This window comes from Trifolium pratense, linkage group LG1, assembly GCF_020283565.1.
Source record: "Trifolium pratense cultivar HEN17-A07 linkage group LG1, ARS_RC_1.1, whole genome shotgun sequence".
In the NCBI taxonomy this organism is placed as follows: domain Eukaryota; kingdom Viridiplantae; phylum Streptophyta; class Magnoliopsida; order Fabales; family Fabaceae; genus Trifolium; species Trifolium pratense.
Genome location: NC_060059.1, coordinates 14,825,317 through 14,846,775, shown reverse-complemented (window position 1 = coordinate 14,846,775; position 21,459 = coordinate 14,825,317). Strand labels below are relative to the sequence as shown.

Here is a 21,459-nt window from a genome sequence, read left to right as displayed (position 1 = left end):
CAATTTCCCGATTCCCCCTCCTTCAATTGTATTAGGAAATGTGCTTGATTGATTTGCTAAAATATAAAGGACCGGACATAATAACTTAATATGTACTAGAAAAATGGGAGACAAGAGATTAAACAAAAACTAAAGAAATTTTTTTTCTCACTAAATTACATATTACATGATAACTTTTTATCTCAAATACAAATTGTCTAAAATAATAACATATTTTGTTCATCAAACATCATACAAGACGAAAAATTAATCAATACCTTCAAAATTTGTTCTGTATTATTTTGCTTTGTGTTGTTCTGTTTAATATTTACAAACGACCCTTAATTTAATAATCCATGTAGATCATCTAGAAAAAGCTTATAATGCATGTATAGCAACATTTTGAAATTATTTTTTCTTTTCATTATATATCTTGAAATTTAACACTTTCTTGGAAGATATAGAGAAAGGAAATTGGAGCTAGCTAAGCAGCCTATATAGCACATAAGTAAATTAACTTGAAGAAAAAAGAGAGAAATATGCAACATGACCAAGTCACTCACTATTCAAGGAACTGCTAGCTTATTAATTTAGATGAGATCAGAAGTAGTATAGCTAGCTGAACCCAAATCAACTATAAATGATTTAATTCAGTAAAAGCTAGTGATAACTGCTTATAAGATAAATATACATATAATCATAATGCAATTCAATATTTTAGTCTCTCAAATCATCATTCTAATCAACATTAACAACAAAAAGTTTCAATACATATAAAGGAAGTGAAATTAATCAAGCTTCATAATACAGTAATAATAATTAACAGGATTATCATCACCTTTGTTAATTAGTATGGTGTTCTACCATGACTCCAAGGAGAATTATTATAAGCTTCATGATTATTCAACAACTGTTGTTGTCCTCCATTTGTAACACCCAAATTATTATAAACCGACGAACCTTCTCCGACAGATCCACCCGGTAACTGTCCCATCCCCGCAGCAGTCGGAGACTCATCATCACCACCACCACCCTGTCCTTGCTCCTGATCATCACCATCTTCAACAGGCAACCTCTCATAAGTAGCATTTGAAAAAGTCGCTGCCATCAACATAACCGGTCCAGCCGCCACCAGCGGCCCAACAACACCACCGCCGACGACCTGTCCCTGACCTCCAGAAAGATAAATAGTCAAACCAGTAGCACCAGGAGGTGAAGGTCCAGGAAGAACAGAACCAGTTAACGATAGAATATCAAATCTACCAGGAAGAGCCACCACAGCTCCAGGACCTGTAGGTTGCCGGAGAGAAACATTAACGACGGTTCCACTTGCACTTAGAATGCAAATACCTCTCTGTCTTTTTCTAGCAAACTGAATAACACAATCTGATATGTCTGTTCCTGTTGCTACTTCCATTACGTGACTTCTAAGTGCATTAGGGCTATCTCTTGTTATGAATATTGGTGGTTTTGGTTTATTTTTTGATCCTGATGGTCGTCCTCTTGGACGGCGCGTCGATGTGTTTGTTTCGATTCCTCCTCCTTTTTGTTCGTCGCTGTTTTCTTTCTCATCTTGATCTTCGTTGTTGTTGTTGTTGTTGTTGTTGTTGTTATTATTGTTGTTGTTCAAACCTCCTCCTGTAATGGCACTTCCATTCATGGAGAAACCCAGATCTGGTTTTTGAAGTGGGGAGGAAGTTACTGAGTTGTCCATCCCACCTAGACCTACCGGTCCGGTCCACCACCGGTTCGCCATCACAGTTGAGCTTGATCCAGTCACTACAAATCTTAAACCTAGCTTATCTTTCGTAAGACAAGCAAAAATTATTGTTTATAATTTATAACAGAAAGGTTAGGTGAGTTGGATTCTGATAATTTTATCTTCTTGTGTGTGGATGGATTGACTAACTTGATCACTAGATCTAGAAAATAATTATAATTAATAACTAGCTAGCTAGGAAGAATTCATAAAAAAAAAAAGAAGTAGGTTTTGGAAGAAGATGAGATGAGAGAGTGAGAGAGAGAAGAGAAATGGTTGAATTATGAGCTAGCTAGGTAGTGAGTGATGGGAAGAGGTAAAGGGTTATTGTAAGGTGTGAATGAGTGAGTGAAGAAAGAAGAAAAAGAAGATATAAAATAAAGTAAAATAGAAAGAAGGTATAGAGAGATAGCTAAGGGAGAAGAAGGTGATTGATGATATTATTGTTGTTGATTGGTTTTTTTTTTTGTCAAAAAAAAAAAGAAAATAATAATGATAATGTTGGTTGAATGGAGGAAGAATATGCTAATTAGGGTTTTGGTAATGTGTATTTTGTTTGTTTGTATTATAGTGGGGTAGGATTATGTGCGGGAAAGAGGGTGGGTTGCACGCCGTTGCTCACTTCCCGACAATGAATAATGACATGCGAGTGTTGGGAAAAAGACAAATATATAAACTATACTACTATATTTGTTTGTTGGACAAAACTGTTTTCAAGTCTCTCATTGCATACATGATACATTTGTCAATTATTAGGGATACAATACATTATATGTAGTTTTACAGTGACCTTGAGTTTGATGTTTGACCATTTTTTTGAGGAATTTTGTCAAGATAACTTTCTTTTTTAATAAAATAAATGTTTTACGATTTTAGGTAATGTGTTCGGTGTTGGGCTCTTCGACTTAAAGAGGTTTTAAGATTCAAAGAACGCAAATAGATATATTTATAGTTTGTGCTTGTTTTTGTGGGTGCTTGAGAGAATCGGGAAATCACCTTTTTGTTATGTGTGACTTTGGATCTAGGGTGTGGTATGTGTTTGTAACTGGTTAGGTTGGGAGCTGGTTCTTCTCTGTTTTTGTAGATTTAGGGGATAAGTATAGGATTAAATTAGGGTTGCCTTTGATTTGACATTCAGTTGTGTGGTCCATTTGGAAGCCCACAAAATGATCTAATTTTTTTGGGAATACAATAGAAGTTGAGCAACTGGTCGACAGAGAAGTGGGTGGAAAGACACTAAGGGAGAGGGATATACTCCTTTTTGAATCGCCGAAATTGTACGACAGTTCCAGACATACGACCCTGCAGATGTGTTACAGGTTTCTGATCACAAGATGGTAATCTATGTTTCCATTATGAGTGGGTAGTGGAACATTTCCTCTGTTGGTGTCGATAGTGGTTTGTGTGGTTGGCATACTCAGATAGAGCGTTGTGGAGTGATTTTTTTGCTCTACGCGTTCTCCTTTTTCTCAATTGGGAATATCATGGTTTGCCTAGCTTCGTTAGGGTTCTCTGTTTTCTCCCTCTTCATAGGTTCTTTGTTGTATGCATCAATTAGAAGATCAATAAATTAGCAACGAAAATTTAATTAATATGAATAAAGTACTATATTTTAACTAACTAAACCAAATTGATAACATTAATTTGGAATAATTTTTAAAGAAATTTCAAAATGTCAAGTATTAGGGTGTGTTTGATTTGTTAAAGGGTAAGTACTAGACAGAACAGTACAAGACAGAACAGCACAACACATGACGGAACAGCACAGAACAAACTTTTGTGATATTTTGTCTTATACGATATTTTGTTAATAAAATGGTATTTTGGCATTTTAGACAACTTGTACTGCGGACAAAAAGTTGTGTTGTGGTTTAGTGAGGTACAAAAAATTTTGTTTTTGTCCTGTCCATTGCTTCCCAGTTTGTCCAGTTCCTGAAACAGTTTTACAATCAAACACAGTACAACTACAGTTGTCCGGTCCAGTCCCTTATTTTTAGCGAATCAAACGGACTCTTAAATACATACAATATGTTGAAGTTTTTTTAGTAATATTCAACATCTTGTACATTATTGTTTAACTTATATGTTTTGTGTACTTATCAATAAATCTTTAATATAGATCATAGACAATTGTCAATTGTTTCCCACCACCATGTATGCTTTCAACATCAAATGACCTATTTTTGTTTTTTTGACGAAATGACCTAATATTTTATTTAGGCTCTCTTTGCTTTTGTTTTAGGCGACGACAAAGAAACAGTCTATCAACTCAAAGATAAGAGATATATAATTCTTATTTAGAGGGAATAATCTTTGATTGGATGCTTAAGTACTCCTAATTTTAGTTTAAACTCTAAACTTTTTTTAATTAATCATCATTTTTGATAATTTTATATGAAATCCTAATAATTTTTTTAATTAAATATTAATATAAAGTCATCCACGTACCATCTTTTTGATTGTTGGCTAGCTAATTTGGGTGCGGTCGTATGATTCTTTGCTTGTGACTCTTCTGTCATGTTAATAATTAATTAATGTCATGATTAAGTAAATAATTAATTAATTAATTAAATCTGCCATCTTTTTCTTTTGCGGTGGATTTATATTCTCTCTCCGTTCTACACTCCTAATTTTCCGCTTACTTTCTGACGTGTGAACTGGTTAATCCAGAAAGAACATGCATTAAAGTAGTAGTAGAATGAGGTTTTGATTCTATATGTAAAATGAATTTTAAAGTTATTAATTTGGTCCACAGAAGAACTAGTAGTACTCTGTTAGTAAAACAATTTCCGATGTAGTATTTGGTTTCTCTACTGCAGTTTTTCTGCTCTGCAGAACTGTTGCATTTGCTTCTCCACCAAAGAAGGAGTAATAGTAATATTTTGGTCAGTTAGGATCTGTTCGGTGCACAGGATAAAAGATAGGATAGAATAATTGTATCATATTTTGTCTCAATTCAGTGTTTGGTGACACAACATGATATAATAAGTTAATCCTGAAACTTATCCTGTGTTATTTGGTTTCTCTACTGCAGTTTTTCTGCTCTGCAGAATTGTTGCATTTGCTTCTCCACCTAAGAAGGAGTAATAGTAATATTTTGGTCAGTTAGGATATGTTCGGTGCACAGGATAAGAGACATGATAGAATAATTGTATCATATCATGTCTCAATTCAGTGTTTGGTGACACAACAGGATATAATAAGTTAATCCTGAAACTTATCCTATGCTATTTCTCTAGTTAAAATCATTATGCTAAATTTGAACTGAGTTACCAGCAGGATACGATAAGAAAAAAAAATTATTGATTTATTCATATACAAAGCTTTTTTTATTTTTTTTGATAAAATTAAAAGTTAGGGTGAGGGGATGTACAAAGTTTTGTTCTGCTTGGCTTCAATTGAATGCTTGTTAGTAGAGTTTGTTTCTCCGAATTAGTCGGTCTTTTTCAGTCAATATATATTGAGTTTGGTTTTTTGAATTAGTCGGTCTTTTCGGTCAAATATATAGAGTTTTCGAAAATAAATTTGATGTAATACATTATAAAGTTTTATATTTTGATTCTTTTGAATAAATTTTCTTAAAGTGTATCGAACACAAAATATGAGATATTTTTGTCATCAGTATTTAAATATTGGTTTGTCATATTGTGAACTCCTTCCGACAGATCCATTCATGTTGATTTTTAGTAAAAATTGGACAACTTTGATTTTTGATAGGTAAATGTTTTGATTAATTTGTTAGTAGATTTGTAAGTATAAGAAATCGAATTATAACCTCTTTCATGATAATAATTCAGCGCCTATGATCCAAGGGAGTGGAATTCTCTCCGGTTTTTTCAAGTGTGAGAAGCTACTTCCTCCTTTCCGAAATTTTAGTTTTTTTGGAGTTTTGCACAGAGATTAAGAAATAACAAGTAAAGTCATTTTTACCCTTACTTTATTAAGAAAAAGAAAATATATTTAATTAATACTTTAACTTTTGTAAGAGTGCAAATAGTAAAGTATCACTAAATATGTATTGGTTTCTTAAAAGGACTAAAATTTTGTGACAAAATTAAAAAGCTAAAAAGATTAAAAATTTGGGACGGATGAAGTACATCACAAATCATTTTATTTCTCCTAATTTCAACATTTAAATCTTCAATATATTTAATTTTCAACAATTTCATCCAGAATCTTAAACATCAAATATTTATATTTCCTTTCACTTATTTTTACTCAACTCTTCCCATCCAATTTTAGACATTTAACTCATGTTTAAAATATCACAAATATAATTACCATCGTGGATGACTCTAATAATTGATTTAGTAATTCAATTTTTTTAAAATGAATGATCTCATACTCAATGACCAACAGACCAAGAGATCACATCAGTATAGACAAAGTAGCCAGATCAACCGATAAGGGCTTAGGGTGGTTGAACCTGCTAGCCTTGTTTTGATTTGCTTCTTTTGTTTTATTTAATTAATTTTAAATCGTTTGACTCATTCAATTTTGTCCTTGTATATCAACCTCAACATCAAGAATTATGGAAATGGATTTGGTGTCGTAAATATGTGAAGGAGTTACCCACTTAGACCTTTCTACATAAAATTGATGGTAATATAATTTGTAATTGATTTAATGATTTATAATTTAAGTAGTCTGATTTTTAATCAGCAATTAGATTAATTATAATAGGAAATTGTGTACTTTTTTGTAAATGCATGGAATCTAAATTTAAGAATTATATGTACACATGAGAATTATATCTCTATGCTAGTTGTGAGATATCGTTGATATGGATCTAACAGTTTCGAAAGCATGTAAAATGTGTATTTATTGCAAGAGATATACAGTAGTTATTGTATCTGTTACAATTGGCTTGCATGAGAAGCCTCCGTAAATGAGTGGTTTTCGGTCGGATTTAGATTGTATGGGCCACATTTATTAGGTCTCGGAGACTCTTATTGATCATCATATAATTCAGCAACAAAACTTATTGTTGTGCCACGAGGGGATACTCGAGAATCATTCACATTGGGTTAAGAATAACTCTACAGGTAGCCGAGAATTATTCAAATTGGGTTAAGAACAACTCTACAAATGAGTTGGACATCGCATTTTAACCAAAAACCTTAAGGCTTTGGGTAAAAATGTGGTGTCAAACTCACATGTATTGTTGTTCTTAAGCCAATGTGGATGATCTTCCTAGTTGACCCTTCGTGACCAAACAGTGGTATCAGAGTCGATGGTTCGACGAAGGGTTCGATCGGCTAGTTGTATCGAAAGTATTATTGACAAAGGTGATCGGGCGACGAATCCTTTTGAGCACAACAACAGCAGTACAAGTAATGGACGAAAAAAAAGTTTTCGCTTGAGGGGGAACATAATGAGCTGGATTACTCATTTGAGAGGGAAATTGTTGTGGCAAGTGTGAGGTGAGTTAAGTCTCACATTGCTTAGAAAAATGGAGGTTGAACATTTTAGTGAGTTTTTTTGTTTTGACTAAAAAACATTTTAGTGAGTTAAGTCTCGCATTGCTAGAAAAGTATAGGTTAAACATTTTATAAGTGAGAAGATCCATAAACTTATTACCTTAAGGTTTTTTGTAGGAATGTGGTGTCCAACTCACTAAAGAGTACTCCTACTTAACTTTATTTTTTTTATAATGAAGCCTACTTAACTTTTAAATTACAATTTTTTTTTTTAAAAAAAAACTTTTAAATTACAATAAAAATAGACGAAAATGCAAAATATCATTTAACATTATTTAATTAAAATGTATGAGAAGGGTGTAACTGGAAATTAAAGAGGTGTAACTAGCAGAAATCAATTTAGGAAGGAAAACAAAACTGGTTGCGCGGGCTAGCGCGAGGGATCATTGTATGTACATCATTATTACGTCGTCGTTTTATACGACGTCGTTTGTGTTTGAACTTTTATTTTACCTTTTGTTTCCGAATCGGAGAAGAATCAGTGAAGAACAGAGATATGGCAGACGATTTGTTCGAAGGATTACCTCCTCCTTCTTCCGCCGCTCTCAACCACCAACCACCACCGCAACCAATTCTTCCCGATTCCTCTTCACTTCCTTCCGCACCAAAACCAATCCTCAAAAGTTCCCTCAAACGACCCAACTCTACTCCATCCGATAACACACAAGGTAAACACATTCTAGGGTTACTTACTTATTCAAACAATTAACTCCGATTAATTCATTAATTTTTCTTAAACCCTAGGTTAGATGATTTTCTGTTCTTTTATGTTAATTATGCAGTTATTGCTTATGTATTTACTTTTACATTAATTTGAAATTTGATTATTTATTTTGTGTTGTGATTTTAGTTGCAGCGCCTAAAAAGAGTTTGAAATTTAAAACCTCGACGGATGCTTCCGAAGCACAAGTTATTGATGCTATGCAGAAGATATCGTCGCATATTAACAATCCTGCGAAATTCAGCAAGGCTGCTAAGCTTGCTATTCAGTTGATTGAGGCTGGAAGTGTTAAGTCTGGTGTTAGTGATTATTTTTTCGCTATATTAGAAGCTGCAATGTCGTCGCCTGTATCTAGTACAGATGCTTCCGTACGGGCAGATTATCATGCGTTGTTCTCAGCAGCACAAAATGCAAAAGAAGTAAGATTGACATTTGTTCAAACTATTAGTAGTTTTAGCAAAAACAAATTCCTTAATATTTTAAAGACTGCACTGAAGATTTATTGACACTCTTATGTTTGTTTATTTATTTGTAGCACCTTAATAAGAAGCAGAAGAATCAACTGGCAACGTGGACAATAAGTGCTGTGGTCGCAAATGATTTATTTACAGATGATAGCTTTGTGGTATGATTCTCAGTCTCACTGAACATTTATTTTTAACTCATGGAAATATGTAGTATCGTAGTTTCCTTTTTATTCAAGGCAATGAGAAGCACATTGGAATTATATGCAGTAGGGTTTGAGATATAATGCTGTTCCGTTCATCGCAAACGAAATGCGCCGTCATAGATGTACTGTTCTTTTCTTTCTATATAATTTGTAATGTCATGCTGTGTTATTATTGCTTTGATGTAGCTATCTTTGAAAGTTTCATTTCTCATATCAGTTCATTGTGTACATCAAATTTGACAAAAGATGGATCTAAATGTGTCTATGTAGTCTTTTAAAGATTTTATTTTACTGGCAAAAGTCAAGATAGATTGGAAAGAAAATTATTCCAAAGGGATTTTGAGATAAGTTGTTAAGTGAGTGGATGGCATATTAATAAGTTTCATTATTCTCTATACAGTCATCCACTGTGTTCATCCATGCCATGCTTTTTGTTACAGATGTATGGTGAGTGATGGGAGGTTATCGGTGCCTGAAATATGTTACCCTTTCAATCTTGATACCTGGACTGACTGCAATGGAAAATTTTGGGGTATCAGAAGTTTGGCCTAGTTGCAAGGTGCAACACTCTTCTTTTGAGTGATGATAAAGTTTTACAGTTAGCTTTATAAAAAATAAATCACAATTAGATCGATGAATTCTCAGCTTGCCACTCTGCTAGAGGATGTTTGGCTTCATTTATTTTAGAGAGACTATAATGCATTAAATCAATTGCTGTGAAAACTTAATCTGGATTTCTCATCTGTAATGTGTTTATCTTGTGCTTAGTCGTTGGATTTAGATTTGGTATATTGTTGCCTATTTTGACCTGATTTACCTTGAATGTTTGTGGGCCTTTAAGGATTGTCTATTTCTTGCTCATTCTTTTCTTTTCAAATATTTATGCAGTTCTCAAAAGCAGCTGGGCAAATCAAGGAAGCTATATCCAACCTTCCTGTTGCAACAGAGGAGGATGACACGGAAGAAGCAATTTCTCTTAAAGATAGCACAGTTATGGTAGATGAAGGTGGTCAAACCCTTCCCCCAAATGAGGATAATAATGGTGCGGAGGAAGCTGACCCATTTGGACTTGATTCTCTGCTATCCACAAAGAAAGGGGAAAAGTTTAAGGCAAAAAATGACTCTGCTATGAAGTTAAGGAAGGAAGACGAGGAAGAAACTAAGCGATTCCTTCAGTTACAAAGAAAAGCCCTGATAACTTGTCTAGAGATTGCTGCTCGGCGGTATAAAACACCTTGGTAAATACTGTTACTATGTTCTGATGTATTTTTCTTTTGCTTGTGTTTTTTCATTTTACATTATTTGTCCTTATCTGAATTTTCTCTATATATAGGTGCCAAACTGTAATTGATATTTTAGTGAAGCACGCCTTTGATAATGTGGCAAGATTTACAGCTCATCAAAGGGATGCTGTAGGTAAATTGTGGGCATCCATACTGGAACAGCAAACTCGTAGGAAGCAAGGAAAGTCGGTTAATGGAAAGCTTGATGTGAATGCTTTTGAATGGCTTCAACAAAAATATTCTACCGAGAAGATTAGCATTCGACATTCTGTTGGAGGTAGTGGAGATCGTCGTGCCACACAATGGCTTGGTTAAGTTTTCTTGTGCCATTTTATGTAAGAAATAGAGAGGATGATGGCTACTTCAATGTGGTCAAGATGAGGAGAGTGAGCGTTCTTGTCACACTTCATTGCTAGTGTTGTAACTTATAATAGGTCTTAGACATCTCTCTTGATTGAGTTTCCTCAAAATCATTGGTAGAAACTTTATAAAATGGGGTTTTCCCCTGTTTGCAAATTTATGTTGTAAGGTTGTCCTCAAGTTGATTAAAACTGACCTTTAGATGTCTGTTGCAAAAAGACTTGAACTTTATTCTGACAATCAATTTAGAATTTCAATTTCAAAAGTTATCGCTTAACTTCAATATAATTATCAATGAATATTTAAGGTCCTCAGGGTAATAAAAACATTTTGATTACATTTTATTATTGAATACAATAAAACAGTTGGAAATAATATTGTTGATATTTGAAGCTGAAGTGTTTTTTACTTTCTGAAGTACACTGTCCAAATTCACGTGCTTAACACATGTGTTATGCTTGATTTTATAATTTTGATGTTTAGTTTTTCAGTAAACCGTAGGACCTGGGTAGCTGCTTTAGGTATGTCTGAAATCATTTGAGACAAAGGCCAAATGGTTCATTCAACGATCAGCAAGCATCAGGATCGATCAAGGTAACTCCACTCTGTATATATCAACTCCCTCCCATTTCCGAATCAATCCCCTATCCATCTCCCAATTGATAATAAATCTTTCCAAAATTCTATAGTGGGAGAATGACATTTGCACATACCAAAGGCTAGCTTGCAGGTGCTCTTCAAAACCTGTGAGCTCAAAGCTTGTGCCAAGTAGTTCTAATTAACTTATATCGGATCCTCTATCTCTGCCTATGCTTGAGTGACTTAGATTTCGCCTCTTCAGAACCAGCTTTGGTTTATACTGGGGTTTTAGTTTGCCTTTGATAATTTATTTATTGATACTCACTCCCACTGTGCTCATCGTTTTCTATGTTTGGACTCGGGACATAAGATAAGCATCTTGTTTTTATGGTATGTTCTCGTCTCGGCCAAAAGGTTCAAAGTTTTTCCCTTTCTAGAGGAAAAACACTACTACATTGTGACAAACACTAATTCCTACCGCTTTCTCAAGTATAGAAAAATTGAAAAGAAAAATAATTGTCCTTATGAAGAAGTTTGTGTTTAATATTTTTTTGAAGTTCCCGCAAACACAATACTACCACCCGTTTACAGTAATAAGATAACATATTGAACCAATCTGAGTTCCACTGATATATCACAAGTCCACCAAAGAGCTTCTGCAGAATGCAGCTCAAACTTACTCCTTCATCCAGCAGCACACATATATATGATTAACTAAATTTCTGAACCAAAGACAACTAACTAAACTGAACAAATACATGTTTAATGCAACAAATGGCTATATTTATATACCTTTTATAACCACATAAAGATAGCATATAAGCTATAGAGAAAACAAAAATGATCAAGTCCTTCTATTAAGTAGGCAAAGCAAAAGAAAATTGCAACTAAACCCAAATTAATAAAGCCATATTCCGCCGGAGGTAAGGAAGAAGGAAAAAAAGATTGAAACTCAGTTGACTATAATTCCTAATCCAATTCTTTTACCCTTTCCTTTTAGTCCCAATCTTCCTCACCTAACTGATCATCATTATTCTCACTAGGTGGCCTAACAACCAAAACAACATTCCCTAAACACTCACTAACACCACTTTCTTTCAAAATCAAACCCCTTTGAACCTTTAAACCAACTTCATTACCTTCATCAACCACCAAATAAAACCCATCATCATTCTCCACCACCCTCTTATTCCTATCAGCAACAACCAATACAGGTTCCTCCTTATACCACCTATTCGCCTTCCACGGCAAAACTCTCGCATCCAAAAACGACACTACAACACCGCCTTTCCCTACACTTACCACCGGCTCCCATCCCGGTAACACCACCCATTTCTCCCATCCTTTCTCCGCCACCACAATGCCGAACTCCCCTTCATTTCTTACCTCAGAAGGTGCTTCAAAAATCACCTTAACTCCTTCCTCCGCTTTAACCACCGGTAAAACAACCACCGAAGTAGCCTCCGCCACTTCACCAATCTGTAACCTCACCACAGGAACCGGCACTTTTAACGCAACAACTTCAACCTCTTCCTCGTCCGCTTCAGCTTTCCCATTTAGTTCCTCAAAAACAATTTTCTTAGCTTTCTCACTTTCCGCAACGCTAAGCGCTAATTCAAGCGCAGAATCTCTCTGATCAGAAGGATTCTTATGCTCCTTACTCTGTCTATAATACATATAAGAGAGACAATCTCCCGGGAGAGTATAATCAAAACTCTCCCAATTCTTCTCCCCACGTCTACTCGGAAAATCCTTTATCGCACGCGCGAGATCTTGCGCGCCTTTTCCATCACACCGATTCTCAACAAGAAACCTTGCAGCAGCAGCGCGTTGCGAAGTGCTAAGTAGACGAATTTCGTATAAAACTTCAGCGCCACCGTTATCGAAGAAAGAGAGTGTTTCTTCATCAGTGTTAGCTTGAACTAAAGTGTCACGAACTTGAGTTGCGACTATGATACGATTCTGTTCAACGCCGCTGATTCCGGTGGTTTCTTCGATGGATGGAGATGAGAAACCTTCGCGGATAAGGGAAGTGATGAGAGGAGCGTATTCATGCCAGACACCGAGACGGTTAGCGAGGATGTCGATTCGAGCTGGAATGTCGAGGTTGTCGAATTTTGGTGGGAGAGGTGTTGGTGGTGGTCGGAAAGGTTGGTATAGTTTTTTCTGTGGGTTTTGTGGTTGTTGTTTGCGGTTTGATGAAGAGTTGAGAACGGCGGAGATGGGTTTGAGACGGTGGTGAATGGAGGAAGATGGTGATGAGATGAGGAGGTTTCTGTTGTTGTTATAGAGAGATTTGAGATTGAGAGTGGTAATAGAAGTGATGCATGGTGAGAGAGAATGCATTTTTGTGAAGTGATTATTGAAGAATGGATTATGGAGTGTTTGGGTGCTGCCTTATCTGATGATAAGTTTCTTAGATTCAGAATGTTTGTTTAGTTTTACTTTTCATTAGATTTTTTTCCCTCCTTCAAAGATAACTGAAACACAACTGAAGATATCTTCAACTAACTACTACATGGATGATGTTGAGTCTCATCCACACAAACTGTTATCAGTGATACATCTAGTTAAATTTCCAGTATTTCAATTTTCACTATTTTTTTTTTATAATAATTTCAATTTTCACTATTATTATGTCAATCATTAGATTTTTTTTAATTGACTTATTTAAGTTTATTTATTGGTATAAATTTTGTGAGATTTTTTGAGAAAACTTATTAAAATAAAATAGTATGAAATCTTTCGAAAACAACTTATATTATAAACAAAAATAATTTAACATAATTTAATCTTTTGTTATAGAATAAGATGGAAATAAGTTATTCATCCAAATTAATAAGCTGAAAATTACATTTTCTTGTCTTAAATTATAAGTATGCAAATTAATTTTTATCATTTTCAAAATCTACTTTTATTTATTCTCAATTTGCATTTAATTTACTTTTTTTCTTTTATTCCTCTAATCAATAACCAATATTTTTGTTTTGTTTTCACCACTAGTATCCGGCCCACTGAACCGTCTAATCTAGTTCGGGGTTATCTCAGACACATCAAGTGGTTTTAGTCATCTCTCGATCGTAATTATGAAGGATCGAACTGTGATTCCTCTTACTAAGTCTGGCGTCAATCACAACCAGACCAACTAATGATTAGTTAATTAATAAAAATTCTATTTACATCTTTCCATAAAACTTATATTTAATAAAAACACAAAAATTCATACCTCAAATTATCATATTCTATTTTTAGTAATAAAAATAAATGTAATATATGCACCCAAAAAATAAAATGTAATATTTTTTCCTTATAAATTGAGATCGATCGAATATATTATTTTCACCGAAAAAATGACAAAGTATATTTATCTTTTGGTGTACTACTAGTTAGGGAATAAAAGCGAAATTTATCTATTTTTTTTCTACAGTAAGCTCTAGGAACACAATACAACTAAACGGAAAGAATTGAATTTGAGGTTCAGAGGATGAACGAACAAAATCGCCTTCTCCTCCTCTTCCTTTCTTTATCTCTCTCGCCAGCCACCGTTTTTCTTCTGCATCCATTTAAATTCTCTACATCCACAAAACCAACATCAAAATCTCTCTTTCCCTTTCAAATTTTTAGATTCTTTCACCAATTTTTCACCGAACCAGTTTCTGAGAAGAACAAGAAATCAAAATCTTCAAGGTTGGTTTAATTTTTTCCCCACGCTAGCATATAATTTAGGAATCTAGGTTTTTTTTTTTTCTTTCTTTCTTTCTTTCGTGTATTTTGTTTTACCACGTATCTTTGTTTGTTTAAATTTCAACGGATATAATTAGAACGTGCCTTAGGTTAAACCCTAACAGAAACAACAACGGTTAATTCTTCAGGTTTCCACACTTTTTTTCAGGTTTCCACTTTTTTTCCCTCTTTCGTTTGAATTATTACTCTGTTATCTTTTTTTAAAAAAAAAGATGAATTTTTTGCTTCTAATTGGTTACCGTGTTTTCTAATTATACGCTCCTAAATTGAAATTTTGTATTTGGCTTAGGTAGATTTTTATTTTATTTTTTGTTATTGGCATTGTTGTTAGGGTTTATATGGGGAAAGGGTTCTCTCCCGTGAGAATCCAACATGAGAGATTAAAGTGTATATCTTCACCCTGTATAATTTTTTAAATAATTAAAATAAGATGTGATAGAAAAAATGAATGGATGAGATTTCAATGGAGGGTAATGTCATGGGAGACAATCCCCTCCAGTTACTACAGATATTAGCATTTTATTAATTACTTGTCATGGTATAAACTATGACAAGGAAATTGTTTAGTTCTTGCTACAGTTATTAGCATTTTATTAATTACTTGTTAATTATTTATTAATGAATGTTTTCAGAATTGTTAAGGTGGTAGTGTGATTCTCATCATTGTTATCACCATCAATGTGATGCTTACTAACATAATTCAAATTGTGTGTCCAAATTTTATTTTTTTGAATAAGCCAAATGAATATATTATAAAAAGGTTTAGCACAAGATATAACTTGTGTACAAATTATTGTTTCGGGTGTTTAACTCTTCGATATTAATTGTCTATCGACAATGGTTGCTTTAGGGAAGTAGTATTAAATTATAGATGGTGTTATTCATCTCGGGTAGTGGAGTGGCTTAGGCCAACCAAACAAATGCTATTAGTGGAATGACCAAGGTCAACCACAAAATTTTAATAAAATGTATTATTATACATATTTTTGTTTGCTGATAGTAGGTCAAAGTTCAAGATTTTTTTTTTTTTGCTTAAAAAGTTTCTTGTTGACTTTTTTCAATGGGGTTTGTGGTGGAAGCAGAGAGACTGAGCTGTCAGGTTGCAGTGTTTTGCGAGTGTCGGTCACAGAGAGTGTTTGGGTGTACTCGGGCAAGGGCATGTTCTGACCTGACTACTCTTGTAATCTTTATTGATGTATTGAATGCTGAATGCCGTCTGTCTCTTACAAGTTATCTTGTGGATGTAGGCCTATAGTTTACTGTAGGTTTAAACGTGCTAATTACCATGTTTATCTTTTATTCTCACTATTGTATATTTATATGCTTTTTCTTTGATTATCGCAAGTAACTTCTTGGTTGTAACTTTCCATGGTTTTCCAATTTTCCCCACTTTTCATGTCAGTTGTTGTTCTTCTCTTCTATGAAAGTAATCACATGACTCCATGATTTCTTCATTATCATACACTTCACTGATATGTGTTTTTTTATGATACAGAGATGGAACAACAAATGAGGCAGGACAATCATCAAGAAGAAGCTGTAGCCTGTATGTATGCATGCTCTCAATATGTTTTAACACCATTTGCATATCTTGAAGGATTATTGTTTTGGGATGTGATGTGCGTGCATCTGATTTAATAATAAATTGTGTCATTTTAATTTTAATATTTAATCATGTCAGGTAATTCTCAGTTTCATTACAGCTTAATATTGTGTAAAACTTACTACCTTGTACATTTAAATAAAAAAATATTTTATTCTTTACTCCTAATTTTTGCATTTTCTGTTTCTATTCATGTCCGTGTATATGTTTAGTTGTGGGTTGAGTTGATAGCTTTAAAGGTCAGAATATGCATCTTGATGAGAGTCCCATATTGAATGAAGATATGGCTTAAGTAGTAGTGCTCATAAGGCTTGGACAATCCTCACATTAAAAGCTGATTTTGTGTGGTTGAGTTAAGAGTTACACCCAAAATCGATATTAGAGTCTATTCTAGATTTGTTGGGCCACTTGTGTCAAGCTCTAGATGTCATATCCTGAATGTGAAGAGTGTATGTTGAGGATTCCAAATTTGACAGTGATATGACCGTAATTGTGTTTTATAAGTGGCGGGAATCCCTTACCGTACATGACAGCTTTGTGTGGATGAGTTAGTCCCAAGTCCATTTCTAAGATGCTATGAGAGTCAGGTTCGACGTATGGGATATGCACCATCTATTAATTTGTTCATGTTGCATTGCAAAATTGGCTTAATTTGTATTGTTGATACGTAGAACTCTTGTTTAATGTGTGCTAGAGCTTCTACTGACATTTTTTTTGCTTACTTCTCCCTATTATTTTTTCCATAGGTGTTGCTACTTGGTATGGTTGTGAATTATACTATTTAGTAACCTAGATGATCTGCAGTGTTATTACTGATATCTCACTGTTTGTTCATTTCGTATATGAGAAGCAGGTTGCAGAAGAATCTTCTGGCTTTCAACAAGGAGCTGTTGGTGAAAGTAATGTTCAAATTAATTGTTCTGACTCGGATCAAGGTGGATCGACTGAACTTTAGAAACTGTTAAAGCAGAAGACTTTCAGCAGGCATGTTTTGTATCCTGTATTTCTGTGGATGAGGAATAATTGTTTTTGGTTTTTAGTTGTTGAAACTAATTGTTTTGCACATTTGGTAATTTTATTTTCAGAAAAAGGCTTAACATAAGAGCTATAAAAACATCTCGGCACACAATATCTTGATACTATGTTGGAGTATGTTATGTTATAGCATAGGAATAGTTTTCTAGTAGTTTCTTAGTGTATCTTATATTATTCCTTAAGATTAGTTTCCATATTTCATAGTTACTATCATGGTTTATTATTTTCCTATGTAATTGGTATTTGGAGTCTTGTGCACGGCTAACTGCGTATTCTTTTTGTTACAAATCATAATTATCAATCATATCAAACAATATTCATAATTCAAAGACTTAATCTATTTGTTTGATTGTAATTTGTGGATTTGAAATTACTGATTTCTCCACTCTGAGCTATCTCACATTAATTGCTTCGTAATATCCATAGGATCCTATCGAGGACGTTGCTTCACCTGCAGAGCTTGCAAAAATCCTTCTCGTGGGGAAGACCCAACTCTTCTAAAAATTGAAAATACTCCATATAAATCCCCTATAACATCGATTGTGCCAAGGGATACTAGACAAACTGCAGTTCATGAAAATGATTTTGTGACCCCAAGACCTCGTGGCAGATCTGCAATATACAATATGGCTCGTACACAGTATTCCAGAGTTTATCCAACCTCTACCCTCAAGGTTTGCCTTTTCCTGATTGATTTTGCATCAAAATGCTTATTGGATCAAATTCCTGATCTAGTTTCTCTATTTCTACAGGGAGTTGTGAATGCTGTTCAAGTAGAGCCTTCATCTTCAACTCAGTCTGCAATGAATCTTGACATGCTTTCGGGATCTACATGAGGGGTATAAGTACTTTTTAGTTATAGTCCTGTCTTTCAGTGTATATTACAGATCGCTTATTAGATTTTGTGGTGTTTTTTCCTTATTTTTACAGGGGATAAAGTGTAGAAATTTAGCAGTGGATAATAATATTGGATCTGTTGGTCCTATACGCCGAGTCCGTCATAAGTCTAATCTTCTATATTCTAAAGGTTCCAGCTCACCTCTTTCTGGCAGTGCTTTATCTGTCTATAGGAACTGATCGGGTATTGTTACTGCTCAGCAACCCTCATCTTCCTTGCGGAAGCCTGTTCTGCCAGATGAAATTAAGCACAAGTCTAAAGAAAATGTGAACGGAACTAAAGCTAGTACGAGCTTTCCTCCTTTTTCCTCAAAATTCAGTGAGATGGCTACAAAAATATTGCAGCAACTTGATAAGTTTTTTTCTCCCAAAGAAAAATCTTCTGAATCAAGGCTACCAGTTGTGAGTGATAGTTCATCAATGAAGTTGTCACCTTCAATGCTACACGGACAGGCTCTTTGAGCATGGAAATGGTAAATGCGTCAAAATCGCCGGACAGTTTACAAGGTTATAAATTGGGTGGCACATTTGGAAATTTGTCTCGGTGCGTAGAATCCGAAGTCAATTTCACATAGAGAGATAAGGATGCAATTCCATACTACTTGTTTTTTATAAATATTCCAAGAACACAACAACATAGTACTAGGAATTTCACACAAAAGTACCACAAATAACAACAATGTCTTCCTCTCCACCACCTCTAGTGAATAATCCTCCTTCCACCACAATCTCTCAAGAACAACAGACACAATCCTCATCACCGCATCACTCATCCTCATCCTCATCATCCCCCACCACAATCTCTCAAGAACAACAGACAGGAGCACCTTCCTCCTCCACCACAACAAACATCACCACACTAACCTCTCAAGAACAGCAGCAAGATCCTCAACAATCCTCACAACCAAGAACATCTACAGAAGAAATACATTCATCTCCACAACATACACAAACTGGTTTATCTTCCACCACCCTTATTCCACGACAAACATCTCATTCTCATTCTCCTTCAAGTGAACAAACAAATCGTCAGGATAGAGAACCCCCAACATCAAAATTGGTGGCAAAGAACCAGACCATATGCAATAGTCATCCTATTGCAATTCGTGTTTGCCATCATGAATTTCTCAACAAAGCTGGCAATGAACAACGGGATGAGCAACTATGTGTTTGTTGCATATCGCAACATCCCTGCATGTCTGGTCATTGCACCATTTGCGGTTTATCTTGAAAGGTATAATATTATTTTCACTCTTTAATATGCTAAGAATGAATCTTATTCTTGAAGATATATTAATGTGAAAACTGATCCCTTTCCAACTGAAATTGAAGCAAACAAGTCCAAAATCCTAACACATTTATCTTATAAAAAGTTGTTCTATATATGATTTGTGTGATAGAGAGATTACAAAATATGTGATCTTAGAAGACTACTAGTGGATTAAACATACTGTTAATATCACACTGTTATGATAAGAAGAAAATTATAATATGCTAAGAATGAATCTTATTCTTGAAGATATATTGTTTTGGATAAATTGAATTTATTAGATTGAACTTAACCAACTTGTGTTACCACATATTTAGCACAGTATAAAAGTACATTTATCAAGAGTCCTCTTAATTCGCTTCTAACATTGAAAGTGAGTTGCTTCAAATGGGGATTAAATCAAGTGTACCTGTTGTTTTCATTGAACAACAATTCAGAGGTGGTTCTAAGAAAATTATGAGTCTTCATGTTAGGAATGAATTGAGACAGAGCCATATGAGTCTTCATGTTGGTATCACCATTTTTTTAAATAGTTTTTAAAAATTGAATTGCAAAATAGTGTTTAAAAACTTAAAACCAAAACTAAATCAAACAAGCCCCAAGTCTCTAAAAACTGGTTTATTAGTATTATTTTTTGTAGCAGAAATCTTTATTTTGGGTAAAAAAAAATTGAAATCTAATGCATTATTTTACTTTTTTGTATTTAACAGGGATCGTTGGTCACAAATGACATGGTCAGTATTCATGAAGATATTGGCGCTCAGTGTGCTAGGGTAAGTTTAATTTATTACATATGGTCATTTAACTAAACATAATGTCTTATTAAATAATGCAACATATTTTTGCTAACTTTAATATTTATTTTGTTAATGAACAGACCTATTATGGACCAAGATCTATACTTCTTAGGGATGAAGTACTCCACGACAACCCTAGCATCAGCATTATGCAATACTCTTCCTGGCATGACGTTTATTTTGGCTTGTGTTACTGGGTAAGTTTCAACTAATCCTTTAACACTTTGTTTACTATAAATGCACATTTGGAAATTCATAATCTTTATATATCAAGAAAAAAAAAGTCAAAATTACAAATAAATTGTTTTTTTTAAATTATATTATCAGTCACGTATTTAGATTTAACACACTTTATGTAACTTCAACTTATTTTGTCAAAAAAATGTAACTTAACTTATTGAGTTTTTTTGTGTGTGTGTGTGTGTTAGGAGAGAAACTATAAACATAACTGCTAAACCAAGCCAAGCAAAAATATTGGAGAGAAAATATGAAATTTATTGATGTTGGGGGTTCTCTATCCTGACGATTTGTTCACTTGAAGGAGAATGAGATGTTTGTCGTGGAATAAGGGTGGTGGAAGATAAACCAGTTTGTGTATGTTGTGGAGATGAATGTATTTCTTTTGTAGATGTTCTTGGTTGTGAGGATTGTTGAAGATCTTGTTGCTGTTCTTGAGAGGTTAGTGTGGTGATGTTTGTTGTGGTGGAGGAGGAAGGTGCTCCTGTCTGTTGTTCTTGAGAGATTGTGGTGGGGGATGATAAGGATGAGGATGAGGGATGTGGTGATGAGGATTGTGTCTGTTGTTCTTGAGAGATTGTGGTGGAAGGAGGATTATTCACTAGAGGTGGTGGAGAGGAAGACATTGTTGTTATTTGTGGTACTTTTGTGTGAAATCCTAGTACTATGTTGTTGTGTTCTTAGAATATTAATAGGATGACATTTGATGCAAAATAGGATGATCTTGAATGTTTGTCTTTTATTGACAAATATTTGTTGTTTTGAATTGACTTTAATCTGCAATGCTCTGAAACATATTTATAACGTGAAATTCATGTTATAATGACCCTTAATGGAAATTATCATATAAACACTAAAAGTTGAGATGATGAAGGTTCTTTTAAACATATTCATAACGCATATTCATGTTTCACCGACCCTTAATAGAATGACATTAAAAACATGAAAATTTGAAATGCATAATTTCATGTGTTTACATAGTTGGATAATGACCGATCACAATGATTACTCTGCTCTGGTAGAGAGCGCATGGAGGTCTTCCAAT

The 21,459-nt window shown here is 34.2% G+C and overlaps 3 protein-coding genes and 1 long non-coding RNA gene across 4 annotated transcripts; 2 read left to right on the top strand and 2 right to left on the bottom strand.

Moving 5' to 3' along the window:
* Positions 1-544: 544 nt before the first annotated feature.
* On the bottom strand, positions 545-2,377 carry LOC123903180 (AT-hook motif nuclear-localized protein 19-like). The gene has a single exon (XM_045953098.1). It carries the CDS (start codon positions 1,733-1,735, stop codon positions 827-829), a length of 909 nt encoding a protein of 302 aa, XP_045809054.1. The 5' UTR covers positions 1,736-2,377; the 3' UTR covers positions 545-826.
* A 5,096-nt stretch (positions 2,378-7,473) lies between these two features.
* Positions 7,474-10,517, top strand: LOC123903176. The gene is made up of 5 exons (XM_045953093.1): positions 7,474-7,886; positions 8,069-8,358; positions 8,475-8,564; positions 9,498-9,847; positions 9,943-10,517. Exons 1-5 carry the CDS (start codon positions 7,715-7,717, stop codon positions 10,205-10,207), a joined length of 1,167 nt encoding a protein of 388 aa, XP_045809049.1. The 5' UTR covers positions 7,474-7,714; the 3' UTR covers positions 10,208-10,517.
* A 920-nt stretch (positions 10,518-11,437) lies between these two features.
* LOC123903175 (rubisco accumulation factor 1.1, chloroplastic-like) lies at positions 11,438-13,390 on the bottom strand. The gene has a single exon (XM_045953091.1). The coding sequence runs from the start codon at positions 13,175-13,177 to the stop codon at positions 11,828-11,830; it is 1,350 nt and encodes a 449-aa protein (XP_045809047.1). The 5' UTR covers positions 13,178-13,390; the 3' UTR covers positions 11,438-11,827.
* An 850-nt stretch (positions 13,391-14,240) lies between these two features.
* Positions 14,241-21,128, top strand: LOC123903174. Its single transcript, XR_006807849.1, has 8 exons — positions 14,241-14,518; positions 16,071-16,121; positions 17,029-17,887; positions 17,966-18,052; positions 18,144-19,344; positions 20,091-20,153; positions 20,258-20,374; positions 20,606-21,128. It is a non-coding gene; the product is annotated as an uncharacterized LOC123903174 (long non-coding RNA).
* Positions 21,129-21,459: the final 331 nt, after the last annotated feature.